Source organism: Myotis brandtii, unplaced genomic scaffold, assembly GCF_000412655.1.
Source record: "Myotis brandtii unplaced genomic scaffold, ASM41265v1 scaffold216, whole genome shotgun sequence".
NCBI lineage: Eukaryota > Metazoa > Chordata > Mammalia > Chiroptera > Vespertilionidae > Myotis > Myotis brandtii.
The window spans coordinates 4429576-4450650 of NW_005358092.1; the positions used below are offsets into that span (position 1 = coordinate 4429576).

The 21075-nt window shown below is 50.9% G+C and overlaps 1 protein-coding gene across 8 annotated transcripts in view; it reads left to right on the top strand.

The window, feature by feature from the left end:
* The window catches only part of SLC6A12 (solute carrier family 6 (neurotransmitter transporter), member 12), a 37482-nt gene extending 17341 nt beyond the window's left edge, over nucleotides 1-20141 (top strand). For 7 of the 8 annotated variants that reach the window (XM_014539463.1, XM_005865951.2, XM_014539464.1 and 4 more), the window contains 12 exons: nucleotides 1635-1775; nucleotides 2089-2176; nucleotides 3089-3221; nucleotides 4722-4856; nucleotides 6425-6528; nucleotides 6874-6998; nucleotides 7604-7716; nucleotides 8501-8638; nucleotides 9359-9461; nucleotides 11374-11474; nucleotides 11986-12156; nucleotides 13386-14515. In XM_014539463.1, the coding sequence (XP_014394949.1) occupies nucleotides 1635-1775; nucleotides 2089-2176; nucleotides 3089-3221; nucleotides 4722-4856; nucleotides 6425-6528; nucleotides 6874-6998; nucleotides 7604-7716; nucleotides 8501-8638; nucleotides 9359-9461; nucleotides 11374-11474; nucleotides 11986-12156; nucleotides 13386-13529 (1496 nt within the window). In that variant the 3' untranslated portion in view covers nucleotides 13530-14515. Of the gene's footprint in view, nucleotides 1-1634; nucleotides 1776-2088; nucleotides 2177-3088; nucleotides 3222-4721; nucleotides 4857-6424; nucleotides 6529-6873; nucleotides 6999-7603; nucleotides 7717-8500; nucleotides 8639-9358; nucleotides 9462-11373; nucleotides 11475-11985; nucleotides 12157-13385; nucleotides 17483-17795 lie in introns of those variants that run through there. The other variant, XR_001362055.1, reaches the window with a different exon arrangement.
* The last annotated feature ends 934 nt before the right edge of the window (nucleotides 20142-21075 follow it).

Below are 21075 nucleotides of genomic sequence, written 5' to 3' on the forward strand. Positions count from 1 at the left end.
CCCCCCCCTACCCCCCCCAAACCCCGGAGTTTGCCAGGCCAATGGGCCAATGGGAATCTGGGCCTGGCACGGAGTGGGGGTGGGGGGCATTGTTGCCCGTCAGCGTGGATTGTTCCACCAGCCCTGGGCTCTCTAGGTCTCCCACCTTCTTCATTAGTTAGTTCTTGAGTTTGACATCCTCCGGGAAGGGAGGCAGGATGAACAAGCAGCTCCTCTCCTGGGCTGGAGCGCCCCCGCCCCCCTTCCTCCCCGCTGGCTCTCACACCTCGAGACTAACCACCGCCAGCCAGCGCTGTGCTACTTTTAACCCAACGTGGCAAAGGCGGGATGGGTGACTGCTCCTGATCTCCGCCCTCCTACCCCAGTCTCCTAGGGTCGGCCCAGGTGACTGGCTGCACCCTAAGCCCCCACTGCTGCTGGGTGTCCAAACGACACGCTTCACTGGCAGCCCACACTTGCCCCCCAGGGGGAGATGGCATTTAGGCTGAGCAGGCTCTACAGGTCTGGACCGCGCTCTCTTCCTTGCTTTCTTCTGGTTTTGGCTCTTATTTTGAGCCTTATTTTGAGACAGATTCTTACCAAAATATCCATACTTACTCCTGTGTTCTTCCCACCCTTTAAAAATGTTACAAATGATGTATGATTGTACTAGAAAAACTAGAAAATGCAGATAGGCAAAAAGAAAAAACTGTAAGAAGTGAACTCAAATCTTATAAAATAGAGCAGCGATTTTCAACTCGTGGGCCACAAGAATTTTTAAAACATGCAATTCCTGACTATTTAGTCAAGGACACTGACCTCTTTTCCCTTAGATTGTCAACTTAAAAAGTGACAACAGCCAGCACAACAATAGCTGTTGGGTGTGAATGAATCAAAATTATACCTACTTTTTTTTGTCAGATCGGCCAAAAAATATATTTTTTAGTGTGCTGCAGAATTTTAGTAATTAGTTTATGTGCATCATGAAATGGAAAAGATTGAAAAATCACTGACCTAGGGAACCACTTGTTAACTTTTGGATTCCCGTCCTTCCAGAATTTTTTTCATAAAAAAACACATTCAAATATCCTATATAATAAAAGGCTAATATGCAAATCGACCAAATGGCAGAAGGACCAGTGGTTATGATGCACATTGACCATCAGGGGGCAGACGCTCAACACAGGAGCTGCCCCCTGGTGCTCAGTGCACTCCCGCAGGGGGAGCACCGCTCAGCCAGAAGCCCTGAGCTGGCTCACGTGCAGCGGAGGTGGTGGGAGCCTCTTCTGCCTCCAGGGCAGTGCTAAGGATGTCCTACTGACATCCCGCAAGGGCTCCTGGACTGCAAGAGGGCGCAGGCCAGGCTGAGGGACCCCCCCCCCAACACCCCCGCACCAGTGCATGAATTTCGTGCACCAGGCCTCTAGTATATTATAAAAATGGCAGGATGCACAGGATAGGGTTCTGTAACCTACTTTTCTTACTCAGAAAAACAGTCTGTAAATGGCTTCTCAGGCCAATAAATAAAACCTGGTTCTCTTTGTGTAGCACCTAGTATCCTAATCATAACTGGCAGTTTCTAGGTGACTTTTTTGGGCTGACATTGATCTTATGGATTCTCTTATTGCTTCCTGCCCCTCCCCTCATTCCGGAAGGCATTGGTTTGGCATCTGTGGTCATCGAGTCCTATTTGAACATCTACTACATCATCATTCTCGCCTGGGCCCTCTTCTATCTGTTCAGCTCCTTCACCTCTGAGCTGCCCTGGACAACCTGTACCAATACCTGGAACACAGGTAGCTATCGTTTCAACTCCTGGGATGTGGTCTCTCCCTAGGGGCTGGGCTTGTGGTGGCTGGATTGTGTCAGAGGTTGGTGGGCTGGAACAAGAGCAGAGTGAGGCACATGGGGTAGGGGGCTGAGCCCATGAACCACCTGAGCAGCCAATTCCTGACACTCTGGAGGTGGGGGTTTCAAAGAAAGCTCTTGGGATCTGGAATGTTGGCGACCACCAGGCCGTAAGACCAGAGGGTCAGAGGTACTAGGGTGTGAGGGCATCTCTTCCTATCTCATCCCTAGCTAATGCACTCCTCACCTTTTCCCCAACAGAGCACTGCATGGACTTTCTGAACCACTCAGGAGCCAACACAGTGACATCCTCTGAGAACTTCACCTCACCTGTCATAGAATTTTGGGAGTAGGTGGTGGGCCTGGTTGCCACGGGCCAAGGGGCCTCAAGCAGAGGAAATTTGGATGTCTAAGGCCTGGGGTGCAAGTTTAAGGCTCTCTGTGCATGTTTTCCAGCACTTACTCCCACCCCACACATCACTGAGAGATGAGGGGATGCTCATATCTACTCACGGTTGTTCACCTACGCCTCCCAAATCCACCTATGTTCACCCAGACTCACACATTTATCCACCCTATACCCTCACATCCCCTGTACGCTACACACCCACCAAGACTTGCACATCTACCCACACATGTCCACTAGTTTCCTGGAAACAGTCTGGACCCACTTAGGAGAGCCGATTGTACACATCCCTTCCCAACTCCATGTTCAGTCACATTGGCCAACGTGGGAGTATTTACACCACAGAAATTGGCAGACCCTACACTCACACATTCACCTTCCCACATGACCCCTTATACCCTCACACCTACCTGTGCCCACACTCTCACACATTTCCATCACTCCCGTACACATCTTTAGGCACTATTATACACTCGACCCCTCCACTTGATACCCATATACTTGCTCATCAACCTGCACGTATAAATATTTACTCTCCACATACTCATTTATACATTCCTTACCTCACCGTTCCCTCTCTCTCTCTCTTTCTCTCTCTCTCCAACAGAGAGATCTGAATGAGTTAGAAAGACAAAGATACCTATGGTATTACGTGATTTGGTCTTCTAACAGCCAGGGGCATACAGACAACAGGTGGGAACATGGCAGGGCCATGGGAAGGTGGAGTGGGTGGGGGCAGGGGAAGCCTGGAATATGAGATCTGTGGGGTCAGCTCTAAGAATCAGGAGACTTGATGACAGAGGCAAGTTGTCCCCTTTAGCCTTTCACCTGTTTGTTTATTTTTCCACTCATTAGGAGACGTGTTCTGGGCATCACTGCAGGCATCCACGACCTGGGAGCCCTGCGTTGGGAACTGGCCCTGTGCCTCCTGCTTGCCTGGATCATCTGCTACTTCTGCATCTGGAAGGGGGTCAAGACCACAGGCAAGGTGAGGTGCTCTGGTTCCTGGTAAGCTCTCTGTGTCCCCAGAGCCCCCAGGGACACTCACAGCATCCCTCTGGAGAACTGAAAGAAAGCATAGTCTAAGGGAGAGGCCCGGTGAGAACATGGGAAATCGTAGGAAGGCAGAGTTTAGTTCATTACAAGGAAAGGCTTCCTTTTTCAATATGATTTTAAAAGGCCTCTTTACGTAAGTAATATACAGAGCAAAATCAGAAACGGCCCACTGTCAGAGCTAAGCGTTGTACAAGCCATCAGCGCGATGGCAGGTTGGATCTACTAATCCCTTCTGTTAACCTTTTGCTGTGTCGCCTTCTAGTTTCCTTTATACGCGTGTATGTGTGTAGCTGTATCTAGTACGTGTGTATATCACACAGTTAGGATCGGACACTCTTTTTAAAATCCTCACCTGAGGATATGTTTTATTGATTTTAGAGAGAGAATAAGAGGAGAGAGAAACATCGATTGGTTGCCTCTGTATACATTCCGACTGGGGATCGAACCCACAACTGGAGTATGTGCCCTGACCAGGAATCGAATTCACAGCCTTTTGAGGCATGGGAAGATGCTCTAACCAACTGAGCCGGGCTGGATCAGACACTCCTATGACTTGCTTTCTGTATTTAACAGCAAACACATCAAGACAATGTTTAGCTTGAGCTCGCACACAGACCTGTCTTTGAGGTGGTGAGTTTCCAATCACTGAAGGGTTATAGCCAAGAATGGACCACAGTACCTGTTGCACTGAGGCAGTTCAGCTTTGAGCGTTATTTCCAACCCAGAGAGTCAGAGACAGATGCTTCGTGCTCTTTAAAGCCAGGAACAGACAGGCCCCGACTTCTTTGACTAACCTGCTCCTGCAGCACCACCCCCCATTCCATGGATTGTTGAAATAATAATAAAACAGTGATAGTAATGACAACATAGTAATAGTAATAATACTAACAAGGACTCTGCCACTACCTGGTAAGGCCTGAGCTTGGCCAAGGGCAGCGTGGATTCCTCCCTGAGTGTCTCCAGGATACCTGGAGCTCAGGCCACTGCTCTTCCCAGTCTTCAGCCTGGAAAATGCAGTCTCCGTGTCCTCACAGGTCACTGTACAAACTGCCTGCCCACCCCACCCCCTCCCCGTGAAGGGAGGCCACCCTCCCCAGGGGACATGCGGAGAACAGCCAGAATAAGGGGTTAAGGGAGACCAGATTCTGGATTTAAAAATAGTCTTTGAAATGTTACGGCTGGAAACTTGTACCCCTCCCTGCCCTTCCTCCTCGCCCTTGCCCTGTTGATGTGTATCTCACACTCTGCTGGGGGCCCAACACCCGCAGGAATGTGGAATGAGAGGTGCAGAAAGTGTGTGTGTCCATCCCTCTAGATGTCTCTCAGGTGTTGGACACTGAGCTAGGTGTGGTAGGAAGACCACTCCAGGTCCCTGACACCTCCTGGCTGCTGTGGCGGCACCAGAAGTGACTTTGACCTGCTTTCCTCCAAGGTTGTTTATTTCACAGCCACGTTTCCCTACCTGATGCTGATCATCCTTTTGATTCGAGGCATCACGCTCCCCGGAGCCTATGAGGGCATCATCTATTACCTGAAGCCAGATTTGTCTCGCCTGAAGGACCCCCAGGTAGGAACTGTGCTGGGGATCATTTCCCCAAAAGTCTCTCATTCCAAACCAGATCTGTACTTTTGAAAATCTTCGATTGCTTTCCTCCTGTTTTAAAGGCAGTCAATGTCCACTGGAGAAACATAACATGAAAAGGAACTAAAACCCACCACTCAGCTACAATCTCTGTTAGCATTTTGATTTTTTAAAAAATTCTCACCTGAGGATATTTTTTTCATTGCTTTTCAGAGAGAGTGGAAGAGAGTGAGTGAGTGAGGGAGGGAAGGCAAGAGAGAGAGAGAGGGGAGAGAGAAACGCTGATGTGAGAGACATACATCAATTGGTTGCCTCCCACATGTGCTCTGACCGGGAATCAAACCCACCCCTTTGGTGCTGGGCTGACGCTCTAACCACTTAGGAACACTGGCCAGGGCTTCTGTTAGCGTTTTAGTATATTTCCTTCCATCATTTTTTCATAGCTGGATGGTGTGTGTGTGTGTGTGTGTGTGTGTGTGTGTGTGTGTGTGAGAGAGAGAGAGAGAGAGAGAGGAGAGAGATATAACATAGTTGAGATAATTATATATAGAGATATATATCTTTTTTCACTTATATTTAAGCAGTTTTCATGTTATTAAGTTCATTTGTAAATGCCATTTTTAACACTTGCATAATAGTTCCTCCGTCCATCTATCCATCCATCCATCCATCCATTCACCCATCATGCACTGAGGTCCCAGGAAGTGCTGGGAGCGCTGTAGCGCTGGTGAGGGTGGGCTCCATGCCTCTGAGTGTCACACCTGGGGCCGGTATTGTCTTTTACTCACCTCTTCCCCTGTTTGGGGACATATAGGTCATGTATTTTTTTACTATTGTATGTACGGCTGCAATGAACACCTGTGCATAAATCTCTGACCACATCTCTGATCATCATTTCCTGACCGTAGTTAGACGTGAAAATACTAAGTCAAAGAGTGTGCGCATTTACAGGTTCCTGAACTGTCCCAGCTGCAGAGATGCCGACTTCAACGGCCAGCGTTTCCGCAGGGCCCGCGAGAGGTCAATTATGATTTATTTTAATTGTTGATAATTTGATAGGTCAAAATAACATCATATTGTTGGTTTATTTAAAAATTTTTATGACTGCAAGGTTGGGCATTTCCCCACATATTTATCAACCATTTGTATTTCCTGCTCTAGGACTTGTCTGAGCACATCTTTGTCTCCACTCCCTCCACCCCCAAGATGCTTGGGGTTTCTTCTCTATTTCAACGCCTTGGCCCCTCTGCCCAGCGTGGCTGCCTAAGGCACACCCTGCTTGTTGAATTGAGCAAATGCCTCTTGTCTCCCCTGCAGAGGGTCTCACCTTCTCTGGGGCATTGCCATGGGTGACAGACTCCACCTAAGCATTTCAAGTAACGCACTCTTATTTGGTGCTTACCTAGTGCCCGCAGAACCAAGTCACAGATGGGCCCTGCCTGTGAGAGGAGGGTGTGCTCACGAAGAGTTGGGATTAAGGGACTCTGGGAACACGGAGCAGGCCTGCGGGCTCCCTCCGCTCTCCCTCAGCACTTTCTTGGGGTCTCCTGTAGGTGTGGATGGACGCGGGCACCCAGATCTTCTTCTCCTTTGCCATCTGTCAGGGGTGCCTGACAGCCTTGGGCAGCTACAACAAGTACCACAACAACTGCTACAGGTAGGGACACGGGTGAGGGGCCCTGGGGGACCATGCCTGCCCGCGTCTGAGGAGGGCGGGTCCTGCAGTGGGCCCAGACCTTCCTTCTTTATTATCGGGAGCAACAGGTTGTGTGAAATTGCCATTCTGGGTTCGTTTCCCAGACCGAATTTCTCTCTTCCTCCCTTTTCTGTCTCCCTTCCCTCTCCTCGCCTTCTGAAACCCCTTGTTTGTCCTTTTCTTCCTCTGTTTTTCTTCCCGTTCACTCTTCCTTTTCTTACACTCTTACTGTCTTCTGATCTCTCCTCAAATAATGAATTTCATTCTCCCTTTTTCTTTGTTTTATCTGCATTTGCCCACCTGCAGGGACTGCATTGCCCTCTGCTTCCTGAACAGTGCCACCAGCTTTGTGGCTGGGTTTGTGGTCTTCTCCATCCTGGGCTTCATGTCCCAAGAGCAGGCGGTGCCCATCTCTGAAGTGGCCGAGTCTGGTAGGTGTGACATTGCTGTCTGGGACTTGAGGGGAAGGAGGGTCAGAACACAGATCCTCCTACAGGAAAGCAGGGTCCTATGAGGCTTTTAGCATTGAGGGTGGTGCTTGGCACATAGCAGGGCCTCCATAACCCCGGGAGGGAGGGAGACGGGATGGGTGGATGGACCCACAGTTGCATGCATGGATGGAGAAATGGGTGGATGGAGGGACAGCATGCTCCCCAGAACCTGGGAAGAGCAGAATAATGAATGGAATCACCCTGCTCTCTTGAACCATCCCCTATTATACACACACACACACACACACACACACACACAAACACACACTCACATTCACATGCACACACACACTCATGCACACACACATACTCACATGCACACACACACTCATGCACACACACGTACTCACATGCACACACACACTCATGCACACACACGTACTCACATGCACATACACACTCATGCACACACACATACTCACATGCACACACACACTCATGCACACACACGTACTCACATGCACATACATAGTGCCTCTGGAGAGGGCCCTTCCCTGAGGGAAGTGAGAGCCCTAGGCTCACCTGATTGTGTTGTGTCCTGGCAGGTCCTGGTCTGGCCTTCATCGCATTCCCTAAGGCTGTGACTATGATGCCCTTATCCCAGCTGTGGTCCTGCCTTTTCTTCATCATGCTCATCTTCCTAGGGCTGGACAGCCAGGTTTGTCACCCAGCCCAGCCCAGCCCAGCCCTGCCCCGCTCTGCCCAGCCCAGCCCAGCCCTGCTCTGCCCAGCCCTGCCCAGGCAGCCCAGCACAGCTGCCCAGTCCTGCCCAGCCGAGCCCTGCCAGCCCTGCCCTGCCCAGCCCAGCCCAGCCCAGCCCTGCTCTGCGTAGTCCTGCCAGTGCTGCCCTGCCCAGCCCTGCCCAGCTGAGCCCTGCCAGCCCTGCCCTGCCCAGTCCTGCTCTGCCTAGCCCTGCCAGTGCTGCCCTGGTGACTGTCTTTTCAGCTTCTGCATTTCCTTGCATTACCTTCCCTCTAACTCCCTTTCCCCTGACCATACATTTGAAGGCCCTTTCCGCTGTCCAGGGCTTGTCCTTGGGGTTAGTTGGGTGACCCCAGACCTCGAGACCCTCTTTGATAAGGGGGCCACTGTTTTGTTCCCCCTCACGTGACCCTTCCCCATGTTTGGATGCACCCTCCCAAATGTCCCTCCTGCCTCCTTCCAGATACTTGGCTCAAGCTGCCCATCCTGCCCCATAGCTTTGGGGACAGAACACATACCCACTCTCCAAGTGTCACTGCTGGGACCTTCTGTTGTGGATATGTGGCCAAGGGCAGAGATGGCCTCACCCCTGACCACCACCCATTTCTGCCCTTTGTACCCTCCCTTGCATGCCTGTGCATCAGCAGGGGGAGTTGGGTGAGAGGAGGCCGGGGCAAGGCGGTGCTGGGAAGGCCTAAGGGCAGGGGCCCCTCTCACTCAGCTTCCCTCCTGGCCTGCAGTTTGTCTGTGTGGAGTGCCTGGTGACAGCCTCCGTGGACATGTTCCCCAGGCAGCTCCGGAGGAGCGGGCGGCGAGAGCTCCTCATCCTTGCCATTTCTATCCTGTGCTACCTGATAGGGCTCCTCCTGGTCACCGAGGTGAGTGGGGCGGGGCGGCGCCTGCGGCTGAGCTCCAGGGTGAGGGAGCCATGGGGACACCGCTGACCCTTCTCAGAGCCACACTTTTCTCATCTGCTGATCAGGGGTGTTGACACCTCACAGTGAGATTGTAGGGACCACACAGTAGAACCCATCTCTGTTTGTGAGCTGTGTTTTGGTTTTAGAAACCAAACACAAGCTGGCTTAAACAGAAAGGGGAGTTTGGGGGTCAAGTAGAAATATTTTGTTTTCTGTATGGTTGGACCCAGCTGCTCTAATGACATGGTCAGAAGTGTCCCTCTCTGTCTCCCAGTTCCCTTTCCTCTGGTGACTTCGTTCTTAGCCAGATGGCCCTCCTGGTAGTAAAGAAGGTAACTTCTGCCACCCAACCACCCCACAGGAGAGAGCACCCTTTTCCTGAGAGCGTGGCCAGCGCCCAGCCATGACTCTCCTTCAGGCCTGGGGCAGGGAGGGGAATGCTGGGCAAACACTGTATGTCCACTACAGTCCCAGCGTCCTTGCAGATGTGAGAATTGTTGCCCTGATGTTAAGTGAGGGCAGGAGGCAGGGAGAGGTAGAGCAAACTCCTTCTGGAGGCAAGGAGTAACTTCCCATGGGCGGGGAGGAAGCCACGGACAGAGGCTTGCCCTGTTGCTGTGTGGTGGAGCGTGGTCCCTGCCCCCACTGGCCAAGTTCTCAGCTCCCCGCTCCTCTCCACAGGGCGGGATGTACGTCTTCCAGTTGTTTGATTATTACGCTTCCAGCGGCATATGCCTGCTTTTCCTCGCAATGTCGGAAGTAATCTGCATCAGCTGGGTCTATGGTAAGTGGGTTGGGAGGAGCCTCTGGAACCCAGCTAAGGGTGGGACTTGCCCGGATGAGGGACAGGGTGTGCTAGCCTCTGATTTCTGTGTTTTTGTATTGCTGTCCTGGTTCTTTTCACGTGGTTAGTGTATCCATCGCTGGGAATCCAGGCATTTTGCATTATGCAGGAAGAATGGGGATAATGACAACACCAAGTTCCTTGAGGGGTGAGGGCCGTTATAAATATCAGTGGACAGTTTGGTTTTTCTTTGCTACAGAGGCTGCCAGAGATCCTTCCCCAGTGGGAGTTGTAGTTAAAAGAGGCCTTTGGGCCATTTCTTCTGATCCTGTGCAGATCCCATAGTCCCTTTCGAAGTTATCGCCCAGATTTTGCTTGAATTCTTCCATGAACAGGAAAGCCATTCCTTTTCCCTTTTGGCTGTTAGGCATTTCTTTCTTACATGAAGGTGAACTGTGCCTTCCATTGACTTTTTCCCACAGCCCTAGCCCCTCGGCTGCGGGATAACTAACCCACGGTGCTGAGTGCTGTCATACCCACGCTGTTATTGTGCCTCATGACAACAGGGGAGAAACCCTTAGCTTCTGAGCCAGTGCACTGCTATGTGAAAGCACTTGCTACCTCCCAACCTGTACAACAACCCTTTACCGGGGAAGGTGAGGCTCAGAGAGTTGTGGCTCTTTCCTGAGCTCACACAGCTATTAAATGGAGGAGCCATCATCATACCCCAGGTCTGTCTGGCTCCACTGCACCAGGTTGGGGGGACACATTGCCAAAGTCACAAAGCTCAGGGCAGAGAGGGTAAGGGGTGCCATGTACTGGGGCCTTGTAACCAGCTATGAGGAGGAAAGCTTTCATTTTGCTACCCTCGGCCTTCCTATGTGGTGTCCTTTCCGCTCCTTGGAGATGTCCTCTCCCTTCTCATTCAAGCACCCGATGTCTTCCCGATTGTGCCTTCCTCCTTTTAAAAACTTGTTCTCAGAGAGGGTCTGATGAACTCAACCACAGTGAGGTGTACATGGCTGATGAGTCTTAATATGTTAAACCTACTCAAGAGTATTTGGTTTCTAACTGGGGAGAAATTTACAAGCCAAAGGAATGACTCTTTAATGGTGGCATTTCCTGCCTTAGTGACCAGAGGGAAAACCTTTTTTTGGTGAGGGGCGGCTAGAGGGGTCTTCTAAGTGTCTTTACCAATCAGGGGCTCTTCACTTCTTAGAAGATAGAGCAAATGTGAAAACCTGAGGACATTAAACAAAACCAAACATCAGTGTTTTCATGTGCACTAGTCAACCCTCTCCCCATGCGTGACAGAATGCAGGGGATTCCTCTGGAGTCTAGAATTAAGCTTCCCAGTAGTGATCTTCCCCTTCCCTCTCCATCCTCTTATCTCTCCCCTCTGCTCCCTTCCCCTTCCCTTTCCTCCCCCTCCCCTTTCCTTCCCTTCCCTCCCCTTTCCTCTCCTCCCTGTCCCTTCCCTCCCCTCCCTTCCTGTAGAGATCTGGTTCTATCAGAGCAGAAAGGATCTGCTTGAGCAGTGGCACACTTGCTGTTTTGTGTTTTGACTTGAAACCGAATTCATCTTTGCTATGCAGATAAATAAGCATCTGTATATATAGCACTGAGCCCCATTGTAGGCTCACACCCTCTTCTGTGGTTAGGACAGTGGAGTCTTCATCCAATGACAGGGGGACAGAGACTGCACCCAGAGTTTGGGTGACCCCAGGGCCCTGGCTTGTTGGTGGCAGCTCCTTCTCCCTCCCCAACTCCCAGCACTGTGTCTGGGGTGCCAGGGACCCATCTCATTCACAGGGTGGGGGGGGGGGAAGAGCTACCAAGTGAGTCCTTCCTAAACACCCATGAGCTGTCCTCACCTTTCTGTTCTCATTCTTCCCCCACTGTGTCTGGGCAGGGGCAGACCGTTTCTATGACAACATTGAGGACATGATTGGCTACCGGCCATGGCCCCTGGTAAAGATCTCCTGGCTCTTCCTGACCCCTGGACTTTGCCTGGTATGTGCCCACCCAGCTACCCCTTTATTCCCTCCTGCCTGCAGCAGACTCTGGGGGATGAGGAACAGGTTGCCTGAGTCCCTGCCTGTCCAGTGATCTTGGGAGACTGGTTCATTCCCTCTGATGTATTGGTTCCCTCGGCCCTTCTTGTCTGGGGCTATCTCTCCATATGTTTGCTTTACTGTCTTTATCATCTATTCCTAGTCCTTCTCCATCCCTTTCTCACAGGATCTCCAGCCATCTGCCTGATTTCCCAGTTATTGGTCTCTTTGTCTGCTTAGAGCTCCTCCGTCTCTTCTTTTCCTTTACATCTCCTCCTGTCTCAGTTTTTGATGTGAGTGATGCCTAGGCCCACGATTTGCAAATGGCTTTTACTTTCCCGCCTCATAGATGTAGCACAGTGTATCTAAATTGTCCTCTATCACTGTGTATTTAAGTAGAGAGGAGAGAATTTTATTGGCTCTATCTCATCTGTGTCTGACCACCCTGCCTTCTGCCCCACTCTTTCTAGGCCACTTTCTTCTTCTCCTTGAGCAAGTACACACCTCTCAAATACAACAACATCTATGTGTACCCTCCCTGGGGATACTCCATTGGCTGGTTCCTGGCTCTCTCCTCCATGGTCTGCGTCCCACTCTTCATCATCATTACCCTCCTGAAGACCCAGGGTACCTTCAAGAAGGTAGGGGGCTGAGGGAAGTGACGCATTCAAGAGGGCACTGAGAGAGGTGGGTCTTGGGCAGCACACTACAGCTGGAGCCCAGCTATGAGTGTGGGGCAGCCCTTCAGTCTAATAGAACCTTAAAGAGAAAGGTCTTTGAAGATCAGTCTAATAGTTTCATGTCCAGAAACATTAGAAAGTCCCAGAGTTGTAGACCTTTAGAACCTGACCTCTAAAAGATCATCTAGGCAGGTTAACCAATGGTCAACTGTCAAGGGTTAAGGGGAAACTAAGTCACAAAGGAGAACATAAATGGGCCCAGACACAGAGGCTTACAGAGCACAGATTTCTTGCTCCCAGGAAACTGATAACTGGGTATCATGGTTCATTCCATACAGTCTCCCGGCGTCTTTTCTTATCTTAACCTTGTGGGGAACATGTGCAAGAGGCTTCCTGTTTAGAGTTTGGAACATGCCTTCCTGGAAGAGTATATAGTCAGTGTCTCACAAAGACATTACACTATAGAAATCTATCTGGCCTACAAGTAGCAGAAAACTCAACCTGCAATAAGCAAATAGGTTTATTTTTTTTCTTACATATCAAGGAGATCAGAGACAGGGGTTGCTGGCATTTTGTTCAGCTGCTTAAAGAGGGCATTAGGGACCAGACTCATCCTATATTCCTGCACTGCCATCGTGAGCATGTTGTGTGTTCATTATAAGCTTATCACTCATCATTACAAGAAGGTTGTCATGACTACAGCCATTACATCAGCAATCAAGGCAAGAAGGGCGAGGGAGATGATACCAAAAATCCCAATAATGATAGTAATGCAGAATTACTACTAGTAAAAATAATAATAGATACTTATTGAGCATATAATAGTAAGAAAATTAGTAATAATAAGAATAAAAATAGATACTTATTGCTGCCTTACCCTGTGTCAGACACTGTTCTATGAGGTATGTACTCTTATAATCCTCATTTTATAGATGAGGCAGAGAGGGGTTAAATGGATTGCCCAAGATTGCACAAGTAACAGAGCCAGAAGTGGAACCTAATTCACACTCTTAATCACCATATTATTGCCTCTTCTCTCTTCTCAAAATATTTATTTATTTATTCACTCATATGGTACTGAGCTGCCCCCATGTTCCTGGCTCTGTGTTGGGCCTTGAATATACAGACAGGAGAAAGCATCTTTGCCTCTCGCACCAACAATACCCACTTATTCCCTCTTCTCTCCACAGCGCTTGCGACAGCTCATCACCCCTGACCCCAGCCTGCCACAGCCCAAGCAACACCTGTGTCTGGATGGTGGCACCAGCCAGGACTGTGGACCCTCCCCAGTGAAGGAGGGACTGATAGTTGGGGAGAAAGAGACCCACTTATAGGATGTGGCTGAAAGCCAGGGGGCTCCTGAGCCAGGAACCCGGGGTCAGGGCCACCCTCTCCCCGCAGTGGACAGCCTTTGCCTCTGTCCCACCACAGCCCTGTTGAGAATGCCTGCGATGTCTGGGGCACCCCCAGCGAAGGCAAGATTCCCTCCTCTCTCCTCTCAGCGGAAGCAGCTTCTCCTGGTGGGCTCAGGACGGTCCCACTGGAACATGCCACGCTGTGAAGCGACTCCCTGCTGGAACCCACTGTCTTATTTATAAAGGAGGGTGGTCTTTTTGGAGTTCACCATCTGATTATAGCACATTACATTGTGAGGGATCTCCCACTGCAGGGATGTTTCCTGTTAGAGTTTACTATATTTGTGCATTGGAAGATAGTGCCAGTTGGAATACACATCATGATCTGATCCAGAGAGCGCGAAGGAACACTGTGCTGGAAGTGGCACTGAACACACCATGTTGGACTCTGACATTCCCTTAGAGGGGGCCCCTCACTAGGCGTAGCATTCTGGAGTCCAGGGGGAGGGGACTAGAGAATCAGCCAGGAGGCAGATCTTCACAGGCCATCATTGCATCGATGTTTCCAGGAGGCAATCTCTCCCAGGGTTCCTAGTGCCAGTGCTAGTTCTACACTCTTCTTCAAATGTTGTCATCAACTCATGGAGCGTTCAAATGGAAGGGACTTACAGATGATGCCTGGACTGTGTCCTATGTCCATGACAGACATTGCTAATCGATTACCAATTCTTTCCCACCTCATAGTCCTTCCAAATATAGTGCTCCAGGCAGCTTCATTTGCCATCCTGCTTTTGTCCAAATCCCTGACTTCATGAATGAGGACCAATGAGACAAAGCGGCTTTTTCAAATTCACACAGTTCCTCAGCACCAGAGAGACGACTGGAACCTGGTCCTCTGTTTCTCGGCCAGTGTGCCCCCCGTTACCCGCTCCTGCGTTAATAACCAAGCATGTTGTATGGATCGCTTGCCCCGTGTGCTGCCTTCTTTACCTCACCCATGCCTGTTCAGTTACCCTGTCTTGGGGTAGGAGGGAGAGAGGTCGCTTCTGTGTAGGAGTGAGCAGCTCTCCCTAGAGTGGTGCCTTCACCATAGTATTTTCTCTGCCAGCCCCTACTCATCTGACTAGATTTCCTCTCTAGACCCCTCATTCTTGACACTTTCTGTCTCTCCTCCCACAGGGGCGGGCTTGGGGCCTGCAAGAGCCCTCAGGTCTCAAACAGAGAGGGAGGGGTGTGTGTGTGTGTGTGTGTGTGTGTGTGTGTGTGTGTGCTCCTTTCCCCTCCCTACCAGATCATGCAGGTCCTTCTCTGGCCGGAGTAGGCTTTGTGGAGGTGGAAGGCAGGACTTGTGTTCAGAAGGAAGCGAGGAGAAAGAGTGGAGGTCGCATAGGCCACTCAGGATAGTTTCCTGGGGCAGGACCTGAGAGCTGGAAGAAAGGAAGTCACCCAGGAGAATTATGTGGAGGTAGATGTCACCCAGAGCCAATGCCCAGTGGCTGGAGTAAAAATATGGTCTGGCCATGGTGAGTTCCATCTCCAACAGCCCCGGCCATCCTCAGATCACTCACCACCCTTTGCCCAGATAGGTAGGTGCTTCTCACTTGTAAGAACAAGTACGTTGTCACACTGGGCACGAGCAGATGTCCAGACTCCTGGGTTCTGGCAGTCTGCTTCTGCATTCCTCTAGACCGCTCCGTGCACCTGTGTTCACCTTTCTTGGACTAGTCAGTGGGTCAAGAAGTGGGTACAGGAGGAAGGGATGGAGAGAAAAGGCTTCAGTCAGATCACACTGATGAGACTGGGGAGCCTTAGTTGAGGCTGGCACAGTGCTCTCTGCTGCCTCTTGGTGGCCAATAGGAACAGTGCCGCTTCCCCAGGTTCCCCGCAGGGCCTCCTCAGCACCCTTCACAAACCAGAGGGAAGCGCCCTCACCCCGTCCTCAGGATGCATGGACAAGCTGAGCAGCTCTCCTTCCCTGTCAGCTTTCACCATCTGGAACCCAAACACTTCCCTCATCCTTCTCCCCATGGTCCTGGTGGGGCTCTCCTAGAGAGACAGCTTGCTTTGGGGCAGCCAGCTGCAGTGGACAGGCGGGCGGCCAGCCAGGCTTCTCAGCTACCTGCTGCCACCCACACCTCGGCTCTGTCAGCCTGGGGGACAGCATTTTCTGTTGTGGGCAGGTCTGCACAGTGGTGGGGCACAAGCTCTCCCCAGCTCACGGGGCCCTGAATGGTCTCTCTGACTCTGCAGACTGCTCACAGACACCATCATCCTCTCCCACCTTCCTCACCTCACATAAATACACCAGAACCCCTGGCTCTAAACTTACAGGCTATCTTAGAAGGTCTCTGTTCTGGCTCTGGGACTGCTGAGTCCAAAGGCTCTGGAGGGGTGGCTCAGGGCTGGAGGAAACAGGGCGTTGGGGAAAGGGACTTCCGGCCAACTTCATAGCTCATAGGAGCCCACTCACAGCATGGGCAAGGAGCAGCAATTAGGCCCTTTAAAGTACCCCGAGCACTGATACAGGTGTGTGTGTGTGTGTGTGTGTGTGTGTGTGTGTGTGAGTGTGTGTGTGTGCATGCACATATGTGCACAGAACAGGTATGGGGTTAGCTGGGCTTGCTTCCATCTCCTAGGCTGGGTTTCATACTAGGGGCCAGAGGCCTAATCTGGCAGCTATGATCTGTTTGGCCAGTATGATATTAAAATTTTTTTTTAAGTGTATGCTTTTAGGTACTCTCCAGTTTGCTGCAGACTCCACCGCTCCCAATTACCCAAACCTGAGCTTTTCACACATTTGAGTCTAAAGGCATTTGACTTCCTAACCTGTGCCCCAAGGGAAGGACTGAGACCTGTGGGCCAGGCAGGGAACCAGAACCCTTGCTTGAGGGGAGGGGAACCAAGGGCAGCGCTCTCAGGGTCCCAGTGCCTCAGAAGGGGGCAGTCCTGGGACAGCCAACACTCTGGCTTGTTCATCTGTGGGTCTCCCACTCGGTAACCCTTGAATCCTGGTCAGTTCTGCCCTTCCCACCAGGCTCTTCCCTTTCCCAAAGGTCTAGCTACTTTCAAAGCTAGACCTGAAGTCTAGACCAGTGGCCTCCCAACCCCATCAGTTCACCCAGATGTGCTTAGGAACACCCTCCCCCCAATTTCCCTTTATTTTAGGCAAAAGTATTTAACCTGACTGTGGTGCTCCTCCACATGGGAGGCTGAGACTGTCTCGCTTTTCTCGGCACCCGGCACCCAAGCTCCTCCTGGGAACCCCCCCTGCCACTCCCAGGCTGGGCTTCCTGTGGAGCTGACTTGCCAAGGCTGCTGGTCCTGGGGCTGCAGCCCCCAGCCACTCACCTTGGCTCTTCCCTCTGTTCCCCTTGGCCAGGCTGAACCTGGGTTTGGACTCTCCCCCTCTTGTCTCAACTGGGAGCCCCTTCTCCACCCAGCATGTGGGTTGCCTGTGTGGGAGCTGAGGAGTAAGCGAAGGTATGCTCTGTGCCCTCTCTACTCCCTTCCCCCAAGCCAGGAGAGCTCAGGGAGCTGAAGAGGGCCTTGAACTCCACTGAGATTGGAGCCCCAACCCCTGACGAATGGACTTCCCATGTGCGAGACTGCGGTCTGTGTGGATTAGGTTGGAAGGGCACCTGACCAGAGGAGATTGTTCCCTATCTAGCCGGCATCCCACTTTTACAGCTTCTCCCACCTGGTTCCATGCAGGGCCCCACCAAAGAGGGCCTGGCTCTGGTTTGGGGCCTCCAGGTATTGCTGGGCTCCACCTCCAGCTGACCTCCCAAACCACCCTCCAGGTCCAGACCACCTTGTGGGTCTCATGTCTGCTGCTCCCATGGAAAGGAAGCATCCACTGTGACCTATTTCATCCTAGAGCTGTCTGGGGATGCCAGTCTTGGTCCTCCCACCCTGTCAGAGAGAAAGAGAATGTAAGCCGCCTGGCCTGTCAGCCTTGTGAGCCCTTAGCTGCCGCGGTGAGGGGCAAGGTTACGGGAATAAGATTTGGGGCAGGAGAAAGGAACAGAATCATCTGGGAGTCACAGGGACATAGATTAGGAGGCCAGGAGGAGCGAGGTGTGGATTTGGGAGGAAGGAGCCAGACTGCGGTTTGTGGGGAAACATCATAATCAGAGGACTACGCTCAGCTCACCTGAGAGGCTAGCACCTCGCCCTGAAATAGCCAGGGCACGAAGGAGCTCCTGGATGAACCTTTCGGCCCACTCCTGCCTCCTTCTCCCCCAGGACCCCAGATCTTCTCCTCCTCTGTTCATGCCCTGACCCACAGCGCAGATGGAGGACGAGTGAGGGACATTTGCAGCTAGGTCCTAGAAGGCACTAAGGCTTCCATGATCTCGTGGGTCACTGCCTCTGGTGGCAGCCGATCGCCACGCCACGTGGACACTCAGTCAGCCCCATAGAGAGGCCCATGTGGAAGGAGCTGAGGCTTCCGGCCAAGAGCCATCACCAACTGGTCAGCCAGGCGAATGACCACTGTGGACGTGGATCCCCCAGCCCCTGTCAAGCCTTCAGATGACCGTAGGCCTGGCTGATGCTGACTGCAACCTTATGAAGGGCCCTGAGCCAGAAAATACCGCACGAGGTGGGCCCTGAATCACTGACCCACATGAAAGATAATCAATGTATATTGTGTAAGCCACGAGTTCTGGAGTAGTTTGTTCAGCAGTAGTAGATACCTAATATAGGTCCTTGGCTTCCCTAAGTACAAGAATCGCCCTTTTTGAGGGTGGGGTATGCCCCTCAGAGCACTGTCCCTCCACACTGCAGGAAGGGAGGCCTCGCTGGTGTTCGTCCTGTGTGAGCCCTTCGCCTTTCTCCCACATCCTTATCACTCTGACCCTCCATAGCCCTCCGGACCCTGGGCCTTGCCCTCTCCTCCCTGCCCTGAGGCAGGTGAGGACTGCCTGCCTCTCTCCCTGCTGCTCTAGGCCTCACACGCCCGCTCCCTGGTGACACAGCGCACTGGCTTCCCTGCGGGTGTAGCTGCTCAGGGAAGTAACAAGGGCTGATTGGACTTGTCAGGGGTGAAAGCTTGTTAACCACCCATCAATACAGAAGGTGGCGGGAGGACAGCAGAGGACGGTGGGGGCCAAGCCTGGCAGGTCAAATGAGGCTGAAGTGGGTTGGTGTCCTGGGTCCTGGCACCTTGCCTGCCAGCACGCTCTACTTCCAGTGTGACCACCAGCAGTCAGGTGGCTGCTCCTGGGGTCTGAGGAGTTGATGGGTTGACAGGGTGGGGAGGCGGGCACATCATTGCTAGGTGATGCAACAGACAGATAGAGGAAGGCTCTGACGGCCTGGGTTCCTCCACAGGGTCAGTGCCCAACCCCACGGCTGCAGCAAGAGTTCAGTCAATACTCCTGATGCAATTGCACTCCGAGGCTTTCTCTGCACACACCATGTCACCCACCCACGCAGGGCCACTGCAGTGTAGCCAAAGGGCCCGAGGCCGGAAGCCAAAGGGCCTGAGGCCGGAACTCCCGAGTGCCACGTCAGCAATGCTGTTACTAGCAGTGGACCGTCGCTCCAGGTGCCACTCATTCCCTGTCTCCACTCCGCAAGGGTCTGGGAAGGTGGCCGGCACCCTCCCTGGTCCAGTGGGTGCTTGGCAAGTGCAGTTGGAATCGGGGTCTGTTGCTGAGAGGAGGGTCCCGGAGGAGGCAGGGACAAGGCCAGAAGGGCACACCAGGCAGAGGAACAGCTCCTAGCCCGCTGCAGGCTTCTCTCTCCTCTGTATTAATTCTAACACTTTTACCTCTTGATTCTTTAGAGCTTTTTACATAGATAATCAGACTGTCGGAGTTAATTTCTCTGATCATCATTCCTTTCAGTTTTTTCTTGACTTCCTTCACTTGGTAACTAGAAGTGGTGGTAGGAGGCATCCTTGTCTCCTTCCTAATTTTGAAAGGAATTCTAACATTTAACTATTAGAATTATTACTAAGGGTAATAGTTGACGTAGATTTTTGAAAAATATCATTTATTAGGCTATGAAGTTTTCTTCTGTTCCAATGTTTCTGTTTTTGTTTTTTGTGTTTTTTTTTTTAAAAAGAATAAGTGTAAATCAGATGGTAACTAGACTACTGTGACGATCATTTCACAATATATACAAATATTGAATCATTATGTTGAATACCTGAAACTAATGGCATATGTCAATTATATCTCAGTTTTCAAAAGTGTTGACTTTTATTGATTGCTTTTTATGCATTTAATGAGAAGATCATATTGTTTTTCTCCTTTAATCTGTTAATGTGGTGAGCTGTATTAATAGGTTTTCTAATATTTAACTATCTTTTAATTCCTGGGACAAACCTAACTTGATTATGGTGCATCATTTTTTGCTTGCTAGTCATTCAATGCTAGATTCAGTTTCTTAACAATTTGTTTAGAATTTTGTATTTATGCTCCTTTCTCACACTGTCCTTGCCTGATTTAGTTTTTCTTATTAAGGTTACACTAAACCTATAAGGAGTCTGGAAATTTTCTTTCATTTTCTTTTCTCTGAAAGAGTTAATAAGGGATGGAAACTATCTGCTCTTTGACTGTACAGTAGAATTTTGTAAAATCATCTGGACTGGTATTGTGAGTTTTTTTTAGCGGGGAAGTGTGTGGGTAGATTTGTAACTACACATTTAAATGTCTTTAGGGGGTTTACATCTCAAATTTTCTATTTGTTCTTGAGTGAGTTTTGGTAAGATATTTTTCTAGGCTAGTGTTCATTCTGTGAAGGTTTTCAAACTTACTGTCATAGGTTTCTAGTTTATTTGCAGTATTCTATTTAAATTTACCTCTGCAATATAGGTAGCATGTCCCCCTGTTACTTATCTGTGCTGATTCTATTTTCATATTAGTCTTATCAGAGGCTTGTAAGTTTATTAGTCATTTCTTACTACTAGCTTTCGGTTTTGTTCATCTTTTCTATTGTATATGTATCTTCCATTTCATTATTTCTGCTTTCATCTTTGTTATTTCCTTCCTCCTACTTACTTTGGGATTATTCTGCTGTTCTTTTTGTATCTTCTTAAGTTAAATAGTCCCCTTAGCCATGAAAGGAAGCAGTAGGACTGACTGACCTGTCTGTTTCCAAGTCTGGCATTCAGGGATTCGGTGGCCCCGTGTGCTAGTGGAAAGGGCTCCCTTACGCCCTGCCTCTGCTCTCTGTGGAGGTAGGGAGGGAGGCTACTTCCTAGCCCGGATGTCTTGGAAGGAAAGGGGGGTGGGGTTCATGGCAGGGTAGGAGGCAGCAGTCTGTCCAGGGCAGCTGAGAGTATGGGAACAGGAGCCCGCTCTCCTGGTGGTCCCCTGCCTTCCCTGCAGCTGGTTCCCACAGTTTTTCCAGAGCCTGCCTTGAGGTTCGTTAGGGTCATGGGAGCAGGAAGCACTGAGGTGCTAGGGGCTGGTGAGTGGGGTTAGGGTGCCTGGTTCTCTAGGGAAAGAAGCCATCCAGACCTGCAGGGAGGAAAGAATTCCCATCCCTCCTCCCCATCTCCTGAGCCCAGTTC